We start from the raw sequence: 15246 nt of genomic DNA, 5'->3' as shown, positions 1-15246 counted from the left end.
TGTACAGGAAGACAGGACTTCAGTGAGGAACAATTCCCTCAGTTAGGACAGGAAATTAGCTTCTCCTCCCGTGTGAGATCTCTGATGGGTAGAAAGATTGGATTTCTGTGAAAAACATTTCCCGCACTCAGGACAGGAATACGGCTTATCCCCCGTGTGACATCTTTGATGTGTAACAAGATCTGATTTTTGTGAAAAACATTTCCCGCATTCATAACAAGAATACGGCTTCTCCTCTGTGTGAGATCTCTGGTGTCTGTAAAGATTGAACTTCCTTGAAAAACATTTCCCGCACTCAGGGCAGGAAAAAGGCTTTTCCCCCGTATGAGATCTTTGATGTGTAACAAGATCTGATTTTTGTGCAAAACATATCCCGCACTCAGAACAAGAATATGGCTTCTCCTCTGTGTGTAATCTCTGATGTCTGTAAAGATTGGACTTCTGTGAAAAACATTTCCCGCACTCAGGACAGCAATACGGCTTTTCACCAGTGTGAGACCTTTGATGTGAGATAAGTTCTGATTTTTGTACAAAATATTTCCCACACTCAGAACAGAAATATGTTTTTTCTTCTGTGTGAGACCTCTGATGTGGGACAAGTTCTGATTTTTTTGCAAAGCATTTCTCACACTTAGGACAGGAATATGGCTTCTCGCCTGTGTGCAATTTCTGATGCGTGGATAGGGAGGACTTCTCTGAAAAACATTTCCCACGCTCAGGACACAAAAATGGCTTCTCACCTGTATGAGATCTTTGATGCGTGACAAGTTTTGATTTCTGTGCAAAACATTGCCCACACACAGGACAGGAATGTGGCTTCTCACCTGTGTGCAGTCTCTGATGTCTATAAAGATGTGACTTATCTGAAAAACAATTCCCACACTCAGGACAGGAATACGGCTTTTCTCCCGTATGAGATCTCTGATGTTTGACAAGATGTGATTTTTGTGCAAAACATTTCTCACACTCAGAACAGGAATATGGCTTCTCACCTGAGTGCAATCTTTGATGTTTGTAAATATTTGACTTATGTGAAAAACATTTCCCGCACTCAGGACAGGAATATGTTTTTCCCCCCGTGTGCAATCTCTGATGTGTGAGAAGTTGTGATTTTTTTACAAAATATTTCCCACACTCAGGACAGGAATACGGCTTCTCACCTATATGCAATCTCTGATGTCTGTAAAGACTGGTCTTATATGAAAAACCCTTCCCGAACTCAGGACAGGAATGTGGCTTTTCACCTGTGTGAGATCTTATATGCACATTAAGATGGAATTTAGAAGGGAAACTCTTCCCGCACTCAGTACAGGAAAAGCTCTTCTCTGTTGGAAGGACGGCACCGTCCCTCACAGTCTGAGGTTCCTCAGGATAAGAGGAATACGATGGTCCATCTACACTGTGTGGTGCCGGATGGACATTTGAGGTAGTCGGGTTTTCTCCTGGACTATACTGTGTGATGTCCTCATCTTCTACTTTACAGTCTGGAGACAAAGTGAGACAATCCTCTGAGGTTTTCCTCATCTCCCGTCCATCTACTAAAATAGAAATAAAAAGATTATTACTAGACATGAGCAGATTGGTTCCCCTAATCCAGGACTCCGCCCACATCAGGCAGCTTTGTCTCTGAGGATCTTACAATTCCCCCTCAAGGTAACTAGTAAATGGGTCCTCTGATCTCCTACCAGTTCACTTCTTTATTCATGGACCTTAGTCAGAGAGTGAGGAAACAATGAGAACTGTCTTTTATAGGAGTGACAGTGATGAGGGGATTATAGGACGAGTGTCCCCACCCCCTCTATCACTCATTGTCATCTTCCCAACACAAGAAGTCCTGCACTTCCTTATTTAGTCCATGATTTAGTCATGAATAACAGTGGGGCTGAGCCCCACCAGAGGTCAGAGAGTGAGGATGGGGGGAGAACAACCAAGATGAAGACTGGACTGATCCTGAAGACCACCATCATTTGGTTATTGACTCCTCCCTCATTATCACTTTCTGTTTAAAGGTTCCAAAGTTATCACATTATTAATAAAGGGAAACTTTCAGAAAATGATGTCCTACTAGATAACATCACTCTGGCCCCTTTTGCAGGTATAGATATAATATGTAAAACATTAAAAATAAGTGCCTAGATTGTGGGATATCACTGTCTCACCCTGCTCGGCACATGCTTAGCTGCTCTCTTTTTTCAAGGCAGGGTGCCAAATTTGTAGAGGCTGATCTGCTGACAGCCTAAAGGTTTACTGCTGCTCAGGGGCTTTGGCAAAATGGCAGCCTCCAACAAGAGGAAATAGAAAAAATGCTGGAGGCAATTTACAGCACACACTAACTTTGGTAGCATAAGTATTAAAGTGGAACGTATGTTCATTGCTAAAGAGCATTCTTTTTTATCAAGTTGTTATGGGTTAAGCTCCACTTTAAGATTTAAAGGTCTGTGATCCAATCAAAACTTTGGATATAAAATGTCCAGCTGGTAGACAATGGGTGTAAGAAAGAAAAAGTCAGGACCAGGTAATGCAGAACTCATTGTAGAAGATACAAAGTTGAGACAATATAGTATCAGGACTATGTAACGCTCAATATAGAGTATGAAGTGCAGGGAGTCAGGAGTATGTAATATATAACATACTGCTTGCATTAGGCGAGTGGAAATAAGCTGAGGGCGAGTGTGGAGCTACATCGGATGTGGTTCCACACTCGCCCTCAGCTGAGAAAATGAGTTCCAGTCCCCCGGAAATCCCATACAGCTGCTCCTTTCCTCCCCCTCCCCCAATGGCCACTCCGTCTTCCTGATCATCCCCTGCTCTCAGTGTGTGGACAGTGCGGGTGACAGCCAGCTCGGGAGGAGCAGAGGGGATCCACTCCACCTCCAGCATGCCTGCAGCCTGTCCTGAGCTTCATACACAGCCCTTCTCCCACCCCTCCCTCCCTGTCTGTGTGTTCCGTCTGTGTGGGGATGTAGACGAGAAGATTAAAAATAAGCATCTGAAAACCACACTGGAAAAAAAGCTGCTAACTCAGCCAGTGAGCCCCCAGGGACTATTCCCAGTGTGATAGTACTGTCACTGACCAGACCCTGCCCCCTCACTATCTCCCCCTACCCCCCTCTTTCTCTTTCTCCATGACCCCTCCATCTCTCTGTCCTTCCACCCCTCTCGCTCCCCTGACCCCTTTCTCTCTCCCCCTGCCCCTTCTCATTCTCTCCCTTCCTCCGTCATTCTCTCCCTCTCTCCCTTCCCACCTCTCCCTGCCCCCTTTCTCTCTCCCCCTCTCTCTCTCCCTGCCCCCTCTCATTCTCTCGCTCTCCTCTCCTCTGCCCCCCTTCTGTCTCCCCCTGCCCCCTCTCATTCTCTCCCTCTCTCCCTTCCCCCTCTCTCCCGCCCCCCCCCTCTCTCCTGCCCCCTCTCTCTCTCCCCCAGCCTCCTCTGATTCCCTCCCTCCCCCTCTCTCTTCCTGCCCCCCCCTCTCTATCTCCCCTCACTCGCTCCCTGCCCCCCATCTCCCCCTGCCCCCTTTCTCTCTCCCCCTCTGTCTCTCCCTGCACCCTCTTATTCTCTGCTCTCCTCTCCCTGCACCCCTCTCTCTCCCCTGCCCCCTTTCTCCCCCTGCCCCCTCTCATTCCCTCCCTCTCTTTCTTCCCCCTCTCTCCCCTGCCCCCTCTCTCTCTCCCACAGCCCCCTCTCATTCCCTCCCCCCTCTCTCTCTCCCTGCCCCCCTATCTCCCCCTGTCCCCCACTCTCTCTCCCTGCCCGCTCTCTCTCTCCCTGACCCCTCCCTCTCTCCCTGCCCCCCTCTCAATCCCCCCTGCCCCCTCTCTCTCTCCCTGCCACATCTGTCTCCTTGCCTCTCTCTTTCTCTATCCCTGTCCCCTATCTCTCTTCCTGACCCCCCCCTCTCTCTCTCCCTGACCCCCCTCTTTCCGTGACCCTCCTCTATCTCCCTCCCTAACCCCCTCTCTCTCTCTCTCTCTCTCTGCCCCTCTCTCTCCCTGCCCCCCTCTCGCCTTCTCCCTCCCTGCCTCCCCCTCTCTCTCTCCTGCCTATAGTAGCCAATCATATTTTATCCTTATTTTATTTGTCACAGTGAGATCAATGAAATATCATTGCTGGTATTAGTGATTTTTATTTCTTTCCTTATTCAGTATAATTATTATATCAAATAAGGAAAAAATAGAAATAACCAATACCAGCAATCTGCCATCACATTTCATAGATTTCACTGTGATAAAATAAGGATAAAATATGATGAGCTATTATAGGCACTGTACACATTATTACTGCCTTGTTAAATATTTTAATGCTATATTAAATAGCATTAAAAATATTTACCGTATTTATCGGCATAAAACACACACTTTTTTCCCCTGAAAATCAGGGGAAAATCGTGGGTGCGTGTTATAGGCCGATCCCTGTCACTTTTTGTTCGGATCGGAGCGATTGCGGCTTTTGCCGCGATTGCCGCCGATATACACAGCAGTCTCGGCGCCATATTTGAATTTACACACTGCTGTGTATATCGGCGGCGAGCACTGGGGCAAGGCTGCACTGGGGCAAAGCTGCACTGACATGGCTGTACTGACAAGGCTCCACTGGGGCAAAGCTGCACTGAAAAGGCTGCACTGGGGCAAAGCTGCACTGACAAGGCTGCAATAGACACTGGAGCAAGGCTGCACTGACACAGACAAGGCTGCAGATCAACACCAATAACGCTGCATTGATGGGCATTTTAATGTAAGTTTTTCTTCCTTAATATAAATACGGTACTTAAAAAGGCAGTAGTGATGTGCACAATGCAACAGTGTCATTTCATGAGATAATTTATGAGGGCGTGTTTAAGGGCAGGGCAGGGTAGGGGTTGGGTGGGACAAATGGTGGCAAATAACTCTTAAGCCTCGTACACACAATCGGATTGTTGGCCAACAAAACCGTGGACTTTTGTTCGAAGGGCGTTGACCCAAACTTGTCTTGCATACAAACGGCAAGGAATTGTCGGCCAACAAATACGAACGTAGTGAGGTACTACGTTGTTTTTCAGCTCTTTAGCGCCACCCTTTGGGCTCCTTCTGCTAATTTCGCGTTAGTAGAAGTTTGGTGAGTGTTGATTTGCATTTTCATTTTGCACTTTTCAGTTCCTATCTGAACGGCCGTTCATCAACCAGCCATGTTGCAGAATCAGAGGGGATAACGTGTTATTTATTACTGGCATTGGAGTTATTGCTTTGACATTATTTTTTGGTTGAATAATGATTTGATTTGGTATATTTTCTATATTTTTGGATGCATAGAATGCACTTTTTGGTTAAGTTCTATTGGCAGATATCATGTCTAATTTTATTTGTTTTCTTTTTTAATGCACAATAAAAAAAATTGTGTAGAATAATACTTGGCTATGTGTTTTACTTCAAATGACAGTTTGGAAGTAGACAGTTACATTTAAAAAAATACAATGTAAAATTGACAAGGAGCACCAACATAGTTGTATCTTTGATCTTAAAAACTACAGGATAATGGTGTTGTGGTAACTTGCCCAAATTTAAAAAAAAAAAAAAGCATAATAATATTATTCTTGATATCACTAGGAAAAAAAAGCCTTTGAAAATTTGTTTGCAATAACTCCACCAGTATCACCAGCAAAGCAGCTTCATTATCCCAATAAAGAAGAAGAGAATTGTGCGCTACATTTCGAGATTTCCTAATTTGCCGCGTCACGAATGTTAATTCTCCATTACGAACGCTAGTTTACAAGACCGACCGCTCCAGGCTCGTCCTTGCTTCTGAGCATGCGTGTTTGTACATTGGACTTTTATCCGATGAACTTGTGTACACACGCTCGGAAAATCGGACAACAGACATTTGTCCGCAGAAAATTTTAAAACATGCTATCCAACATTTGTTCGTGGAAAGTCCGACAACAATTGTCCGATGGAGCGAACACACGGTCGGATTTTCCGCCAACAGCCTGTCATCACACAATTCCCGTCGGAAAGTCCGATCGAGTGTACGCGGTTTTAAGGCCTGGCTAGTAGCTCAGGACTTGAGATTTTGAATCCTGACATAGAGTATATAGTGAAGGCATTAGGACTATGTAATGCACAATATAGAGTATATTGTATATAGAGTAAAGGGGTCAGGAGTATGTAATGTATAATATAAATTATATAGTGTAATGGTCAGGGCTCATAATATTGATATTCGGTAATCAGTGGAAGCTTAAATGTTTACATTAAATGTTTACATGAGACAAGTTGCAGAGGTCCCACACCACTGCCTCCCATCTCCTGAGACTGCACTCAGTGACTTGGGTCTGAGACTATACAGACATATCCCTCCACCCGGCACAGACAGCAGACAACAGAGCAAATAAGCCTGGGAGAATTGCTCTTTCAAAGTTCCTGCTAGACCCGGGCATGAGGTAGAAGACTTAAGGCACATGCCCCAGGTACCACTACCCAGGTCCAGCAACGCCTATGGTGAAATTCAACATTTTGCTGCCAGCTGAACCCCAGAATCTCCATAAATCCATTCTAGATACATAAATTGTGTCTGCAGCTCAGAGAAGGAAGATTATCCGAGAGAAATACAGGAATACAGGACGGGGAACACAGCTCAGGAAAGTTACAACCATGTGGCAAATGAGGTTTAATGTTGATAAATGTAAAGTTCTGCACTTGGGGGCTAAGAATATGTATGCATATTACATACTAGGGGGAGTACAACTGGGGGAATCAATGGTGGAGAAGGATCTGGGGGTTTTGGTAGATCATAAGCTTAATAATAACACGCAATGCCAAGTGAAGTTTCCAAAGCGAGCAAAGCCCTTTCTTGTACTCCAGATATTGACACCATCTGCACAAATCATTAGTAAGACCTCATCTGGAATATGCAGTTCAGTTTTGGGCTCCAGTTTATAAAAAAGGATATCGGGGAACTGTAGAAAGTGCAGAGAAGGGCAACCAAACTGATAAGAGGCATGGAGGAGCTCAGCTATGAGGAAAGATTAGAGGAACGGAATTTATTCTCTCTTGAGAAGAGGAGATTAAGGAGAGATATGATCTCCATGTATAAATACATAAGGGGGATATGATCTCCATGTATAAATACATAAGAGGAGATATGATCACCATGTATAAATAGATTAGTGGTCCATCTAGTGAAGTTGGTGTAGATTCATTCACTTTCAGGTCATTACAGAGGACAAGGGGGCACTCATACATTTATCTTCACATACGGAAAGGATTGTTACCCTTTAATAGACTGATTCGTCCAGGTCTTGCCTTCCTCTGAATGGGGTCAGGGAATGTATTTAGTGTTAATGACCCACCTGTGCTGATCTCTGTAGGAGTGTCCTCCTCTATAAATGTCCCCGTTGTTCCATCCTCCTCCATAGACTGCTGATCATCCCTCACACACCTCTCTTCCTCTTCTGTTTTGACTTCAAATTCAATATCTACTGGATCTTCCCACTAATAAAAAGAAAATATAATCTGTGAACTATAAGTTTTAATACTGTGAACTTGTGAAGGATGATAGAAATGGTATAGTATAGTAACCTATCAAAGTTCTAAACCAGCCTTCTATTTTGGGAACAACCAGCCCAATTAAGTAGAAAAATCACAAAGAGAGATACACAGATGTAAACAATCATGAAGTCTCCCCTTAGCTCAAACACATTTGATGCAGGAATTTTAGAGATACTGTTTGAACCAGACATGGATTCTGAAGCCCTGAAGAAGCAGCCGATGCTGTGAAACATGTAGGCGAATCCTGTGTGGCACATGTTCAAACGTGTTTCATGGTTATTTACATCTGTGTATTTTTAATGTATATGCGGGCCTATGCTTTGCCTGTATTGTCCAAGGTGATGTATTTATATGTAAAAATGAATTTTTTATACTTTAGATTTACACATTTTTGTTATATATTTTGACCTATCTAGGGAACTACCATTTAAACGCCCGCCATTTAATTATGGTTTCCTTTGTGATTTTAATATTATGACATCCAATAAATCCACACATCATCTCCATGAATCCATATTTTAGACGTCCCACCAACCTTGTAACAGTGAGGGATGGTGTGATCTTCTTGAGTGGAATCCCGGGAATACAGAGGACGGGGACATCTCTCTGGTGGGTTCCTGGTATTAGGTGGCTCCATCATATCCTTGTGTCCTTCTAAAAACTCCTTCATCACTCCATACTCCTCATCCTCCTCTTTATACTCTTCTTTACCAACAATATTATAATCCCAGAGGATTGCACTCTGAATATATAAAAATATAATCATTGTAACAAACATGCTTGTATATAAGCCTTAACTACTAATAATTGTTCCTCATCTACCTGATGATGGTGAGGGATGGTGTGATCTTCCTGTGTGGAATCCCGGGAATACAGAGGACGGGGACATCTCTCTGGTGGATTTCTGCAGCTGGATGACTCCATCATGGTGTCCTGGGACAGATTTTTGTGTTCTTTTAGAAGCTCTGACTCCTCCATCACCCCATCCTCATCATCCTCCTCTTTTATCTCTTTTTTAACATTAACTTTGAACTCTCTCAGGTTTCTACTCTGAATATAGAATAAAAATGACATTAATTGTAACAATCTAGATAGAATTTACAGATCCTAATGATACTTATCAGTGATTGTTCCTCATCTACCTGATGATGGTGAGGGATGGTGTGATCTTCCTGTGTGGAATCCCGGGAATACAGAGGACGGGGACATCTCTCTGGTGGGTTCCCATTACTGGATCCATCTGTAGGAAACACACACACTGACTGAATACATTGTTTCTATGTGTTTATCAGATGATGGGGGATCTAGGTGGACCCTTCCGTACTGCTCTCTCCTTTACAATAAAGTCTCCTCTTACCCGGTGATGTGAGGGGCGGCTGATTGTCCATCATGACGTCCTTGTAGAGATCCTTGTGTCCTTCTAAGTACTCCCACTCCTCCATGGAGAAATAGACAGTGACATCCTGACACCTTATAGGAACCTGACACACACAATGATACAGTCACCATCCAGACACATCCCTTGTCTGTTACTGGATAATGTCCCAGAATTCCCAGCACCGCTCACCTCTCCTTGATGATCTCTCTGGTGACTTCAAGAATCTTCTTTTTATTTCTCTATTTTATCAGGGAGGGAGGTGGAGGCAATGTGATGGTCATATGATCTCCAGACTTTATAGGAGGAAAACTCTGTATTAAAACACGAATAGTAAAATCAAATGTTATTCCCAGAATCCTCCTCACATCTCTGGTCAGCACTCCGTTGTTGTAAAGCCCAACTGCAGGCTGAGATGTAATTTACAAACACAGCCCCCCCAATTATGTAGATAAAAATCTTGCTGCAGGCATTCTGGTGTCATTACACAATATGCAGGATCAACAAACCTGCTTTGCAATTGAGGATACCAAGGGTCGCCCAAGTCCTAAACGCATCAGAAAAAGACATAAGAGCTGGACGTAGAGACATTAGGAGGAGCTGTGAGATCAGTGTGATGTCAGAGGATGGGTTATTATTATTATTATAATACAGGATTTATATAGCACAAACAGTTTGCACAGCACTTTACAACAGACAGTTCAGTTACAATACAATTCAATACAGGAGGAATCAGAGGGCCCTGTTCCTTGGAGCTTACAATCTAGAAGGGAGGCTCAAGTGAAACAAAAAAAACAGTAATAATTGTGTGGGATGTGCTGATGGAGAAAGTGAAAATACAGTTGTTAGGTGTGGGTAGAATAGGCTTCTCTGAAGAGAAGGGTTTTCAGGGATCGTCTAAAAGCTAACAGAGTAGGAGATAAGCGGACAGATTGGGGTAAGGAGTTCCATATGATTGGAGAGGCTATGGAAAAGTCCTGGAGGCGAGAACCAGCAAATAGTACAGTCACAGAGACCAAAGGCGTGGAGTTTTTTGAGGAGGAGGGTGGTGGTCAACTGTGTCAAAGGCAGCAGAAAGTTCCAGGAGTACAGAATAGTGTCCATTGGTTTTGGCCATTAGTAGATTGTTTGTTAGTTTTAGGAGAGCAGTTTCTGTGGAGTGCTGAGGATGAAATCTAGACTGAATGGCATCAAGAAGGCTATTCTCAGCAAGGCGGTCGCTCTGTCGGTTGTAGACCAGACGTTCAAGGAGTTTGGATAAAAAGGGGAGCAAGGAGATGGGGCGTAGGTTGTTAAGATTGGTTGGGTCCAGTGAGGGCTTTTTAAGTATGGGGGTGATTAGTACATGTTTTAGAGAGTTGGGGAAGATGCTAGAAGAGAGGGAGAGATTGAAGATGTGGGTTGAAGAGTGTAGAATAGAGCTAGAGGGTGAACGTAGGACTTCTGAGGGTACAGGATCCAGAGGACAGGTGGTTAGATGGACGTTAGAAAGTAGTTTAGCAACCTCGTCTATAGTGGTGGGGTTGAAAGAAAAGGGAAGTAATGATTGTACGGGTGGGCATGAAGTGTAAAGCATGGAGGGTACCTGAACAGCAGAGATCTCACAAATTGTATCAATCTTCTGTTTGAAGTGATTGATGATCTCCTGGGCAGTGAGTGAGTTAGTGGGTGGAGGCCAAAGTAGAGAGTTGAAGGTAGAGAAGAGTTGACTGGGACGGGATGATAAGTTGCTAATGAGAGTGATAAAATAGGTCTGCTTGGCAGTGAGGAGGCTGGAATTGTATTTTTGGAGGGCAGATTTATATTGGTTGAAAACTTTCTTAGACTTATGCCGCATACAGACAACAAAATCCTGTATTTATTTCCGACGGATGTTGGCTCAAACTTGTCTTGCATACACACGGTCGCACAAATGTTGTCGGAAATCCCAATCGCCAAGAACGCGGTGACGTACAACACATACGACGAGCCGAGAAAAATTAAGTTCAATAGCCAGTGCGGCTCTTCTGCTTGATTCCGAGCATGCCTGGAATTTTGTGCTTCGGAATTGTGTACACTCGATCGGAATTTACGATTTTGTTGTCGGAAAATTTGAGATCCAGCTCTCAAATTTTTGTTGTCGGAAATTCCGACAACAAATGTCCGATGGAGCCTACACACGGCCGGAATTTCCGACAACAAGCTCACATACAACATTTGTTGTCGGAAATTCCGACTATGTGTACGGGGCATTAGTCTTATGCCACAGTGAAGCGTTGTAGACAGAGGTGGCTAGGTCAGTGCAGGATAAGGGTGAGACTTTGTCATAGAGGTGGTCAGTAGCAGAGTAGAGAAGAGTTGAGATGTCATAGGTTTCTACGGGTAACTGTTAGTAGAAGTCACAGAGAATGATTGTGGGGATTTCAGAAGAGAGAAAGTAGGGCAGCCAGGCAGAGAAGTCATCAAGAAAGGTTGACACCGGTCCGGGGGGCCCGGTAGATCACGGCTATCCTTAAAGAAACTGGAGAGAATAGACGAATGCAGTGTGCTTAAAATGAGGAGAGTGACAGAGAGGGAGGTGAGTGTAGTACCTGAAAGGTGCTATGTGGGGCTAGTAGGATTCCGACACCCCCTCCCTTACGTCCACTGGATCTGGGGAAGTGAGTCCAGAGAACACCACAATGGGATAGGGCAGCAGAAGAAGCAGTGTCGGATTCATGAAGTCAGGTTTCAGTAATGGCAAGTAGATTAATTGGGTTTGCGATAAAGAGATCACGGAGAGAGGTGAGTTTGTTACAGACAGAGTAGGCATTCCAAAGGGCGCAAGAGAAAGGGAGTCTGGTCTTAGGAAGAAGGGAAATGGGAACTAAATTGTGTGGATTGCAGCTGCAGCCAGAGGGTGCAAGGTAATGGGTGTATATGTGTGTGTATCATCATCTGCTGGAGATAAAAGACATCACAGTGACTATGGAGGAAGAGGACGGACATGACGGGGGATTACTGGGTGTAAATAGAAAATAAGATCTTATTACCTCCTCTGCTGCCATTTCCACTAATGTCTTCTCTCTACTTCCTCCCAACTCACCTCTCACCCAGAACTTCCTTTGCCAGTCTGTATTCCATAGAGACTTCCTGTCTGGATAGAAGTGAGATCACCACCTTGTGGAGCTCAGAGGAACTGCAGCACCGAGAAACGTCTCGTAGTGTGAACACAGTCTTGTGTTGTGTGTGTATGTACTGTATATCCTTATAGATGGGATCATCTAAACTCCCACCAAGGGGCATAGAAATATATTACTGCCTATTGTAAAGGCTTTCATTTCTTTTTTTAACAAAATAGCAAACGTATTATACTTACCTGCTATGTGTAATGCTTGTGCACAGAGTGGTCTGAGGTTCTCCTGGGGTCCTGTACCGGCACTCTGGCATAGCTCCCAACTGTCCCTGATTTGGAGGGACTGTCCCTGATTTGGAGTAATGTCCCTCTTTCCTCCTCATTTGTCCCTCATTTTGGTCTGTGCTAAACCTTTACTCCAAATGCTAAATTGCTGCATTTGTAAACTTTAAAAGCCAATATAAAGGAATAGTAGTGGTAAAAAAAAGCCCTTGTGGATTTGATTAACCTTTTGTTTTCAGTTAAGTCACCTTTAATGGTGTGTGGCAGGGTGTGTGTCCTATGCCTACATAGGTTTGCTAGAAGGTGTCCCTCATTCCCATCTCAAAATGTCGGGAGGTATGACTCTAAGCTCATCCTCATCCCCAAGTGCCCCCATAGCAAGCCACTTGCTATGGGGGCACTCATGCAGGCTCGATCCCAACCTGGGCTGTGTACATCTATAGACCCACATAGTGCAGGTGGGCCTTGCCCCCCACTCCCTCCTCACTCAATTTATCTGAAAGCAGCAAGAGTCAATGGATCCCGCTGTTGCCTGTCAGTCCCTGTGTGAAGCAGGGGAGAGGAGAGAAGACTGCAACCGGGCATAGCACTGGATCAGTACAGGAGAGGAAAGTGTTTAGAGAGGGAGGGGGCACAGCAAGTCCCAAAACCTTTTTTACCTTAATGCAGGGAATCTGTTAAGGTGAAAAATGTTTTATCTTCAGAACTACATTAACAATTAGCTGCGGGGTAATGAGTCATCTCAGTATCCAAGCTGTTCCTATCAGCTTCATGGTAACGAGTCGTCTCAAACTCCAACCTTCTCCCATCAGCTGTGGGGTAACGAGTCTTCTCAGACTTCTATCTGCTTCCATCACCTGCGGGGTAATGGGTCTTCTTAGACTCCTATCTGCTTCCATCACCTGCAGGGTAATGGGTCTTCTCAGACTCCTATCTGCTTTCATCAGTTCTGGGGTAATAAGTCTACTCAGACTCCTAGATGATCCCATTAGCTGCGGGGTAACAAGTCTTCTCAGACTTCTAGCCATTCTCATCAGCTGTGGGGTAACAAGTCTTCTCAGATTTCTAGCTGCTCCCATCAGCTATGGGGTAATGGGTATTCTTAGACTCCTATCTGCTCCAAACACCTGCAGGGTAATAAGTCTTCGCAGACTCCTATCTGCTTCCATCAGCTGCGGGGGTACCAAGTCTTCTCAGACTCCTAGCTTTTCCTATCAGCTGTGGGGTAACGAGTCTTCTCAGACTCCTAGCTGTTCCCATCAACTGGGGGTACCGAGTCTTCTCAGACATCTAGCTGCTTCCATTAGCTACAGGGTAACAAGTCTTCTCAGATACCTAGCTTTTCCCATCAGCTATGGGGTAACGATTATTCTCAGGCTCCTAGCTGCTCCCATTAGCAGCGGGGTAACGGGTCTTCTCAGTCTTCTATATGCTCCCTTCAGCTACAGGGTAAGGAGTCTTCTTCAACTCCTATCTGCTCCTGGCTGGTGCTCCATCCGTCAAGGGGGCGGCAGACGGACATGACCATGCCCTCCCATTGCTCCTGCCTGTACCGTGCCCCATACCCAACCCCCCCCCCCCCCCATGGTCGCTGCAGTGGTGGCTTCCCCCTCAGTCTCCTCCATGTCCAGGCTCCGACGGTTGGGCTTCCCCTGCGTCACCTCAGCCGTACATCTCTTCCCTCCTCATAGGCCAATAGGATGGCTTCTCCTTTCAGTCGGGTAACGGGCCTCACGACCCACTTTCTGATTGGCCGGGAGGAGAACCAGTATAATAATAGTGAATATTAATTCGCTATTGTCACACAAAAGAGTGGACTTCGGGCGAAGTGCTCTGCGCCCTGAGCCCACCTTTTGAAGTCTTTTAGAGCCCCTGGCTCTAATCACGTACTTCAAAAAGAAAAAGCAACCCTCATTGGAATCCTGCATGTAGATTAGGGGGCCGGACACATGGATGGGGGGCAGCGCAGTGCGCCCCTAATGGACGAGCCACCATTGCTTCTTACTTTTACTTGCACTCAAGCATTCTGTGAAAGGGTTTTTTCAAAGATAAACGTAAAACAGATTAAGGTTTTTAATTGGACTGGATCTTTTGGAATCCCCTACTTTACTCACGCACAGAGAAGGATATCAGTAGAAGTTTAGTTTACGATGCCATCCTTGTTGCATTTGCATGAATACAAAAGATACAAAAAAAAGACATACAAAAAACAGACAATCATACCACTCCTACAACCCTTAGAGGCTTGGATTCACGAATTTCATGACAATATGGCAGATGCCACTTCAGTATGAGCAACCTGGTACAGGCCTTATGCTGGCCATACACTATACGAAAAATCGGCCGAAAAATCGTTCGTATGGACACTTCGTTCGTTTTTCGGCAAGTTAGTGGGTACAAATCGATAATCGTTTGTGACGTTTTTGTGGAAAAAAAACGAATGGCATGTTTGGAAAATTTCTGCCGAACGTACGATAAATTGCAAGGTTAATGTGTTTCCCGTCCGAACTGCCTGCACTAGGTATATGTAAAAAAACGAACACAAAATTATTTATTCATGTCCACTGAACAGATTATCGGACATTATATGATGGCACGATCGTTTGCGGTCACGGTCGAACGTTCGTTTTTCGAAAATGGGTTCGGCCGATTTTCTGTATAGTGTATGGCCAGCATAACACCAAGTGGTTGCTGCTGACCACTTATTCATGCACAGCTGCATACCTGAACACTTGCTGTTGTTGGTGCCAAGAAAATCTAAACTGGATAAGTTCCCATGGCCAGTGATGACTTGTCTTCAGCATTACCTGTTAATCTGTATCCAGTATCTCCTGTTTGACTTCCTGATACTGACCTGGCCAGGGCCGGTGCTACCACTAGGCGAACTAGGCAGCCACCTAGGGTGCCCGGCCACTGGTTTTCCTACTCTCTTCTCTCTGCAGCAAGCAACTAAGTCTCAGCATCAGCAGGCA

The 15246-nt window shown here is 44.9% G+C and overlaps 1 protein-coding gene across 1 annotated transcript in view; it reads right to left on the bottom strand.

Annotated features, from left to right (window-relative positions):
* The window catches only part of LOC141121768 (uncharacterized), a 60207-nt gene that overhangs the window by 33663 nt on the left and 11298 nt on the right, over positions 1–15246 (bottom strand). Inside the window, exons 8-15 of the mRNA XM_073611487.1 lie at positions 14017–14068; positions 9091–9108; positions 8881–9004; positions 8666–8763; positions 8346–8573; positions 8059–8265; positions 7325–7466; positions 46–1538 (exon numbers count right to left, since the gene is read on the bottom strand). Of these exons, the coding sequence (XP_073467588.1) occupies positions 46–1538; positions 7325–7466; positions 8059–8265; positions 8346–8573; positions 8666–8763; positions 8881–9004; positions 9091–9108; positions 14017–14068 (2362 nt within the window). The remainder of the gene's footprint in view (positions 1–45; positions 1539–7324; positions 7467–8058; positions 8266–8345; positions 8574–8665; positions 8764–8880; positions 9005–9090; positions 9109–14016; positions 14069–15246) is intronic.

Source organism: Aquarana catesbeiana, unplaced genomic scaffold, assembly GCF_042186555.1.
Source record: "Aquarana catesbeiana isolate 2022-GZ unplaced genomic scaffold, ASM4218655v1 unanchor229, whole genome shotgun sequence".
Classification (NCBI taxonomy): domain Eukaryota; kingdom Metazoa; phylum Chordata; class Amphibia; order Anura; family Ranidae; genus Aquarana; species Aquarana catesbeiana.
This window is presented reverse-complemented; position numbering and strand designations above follow the sequence as displayed.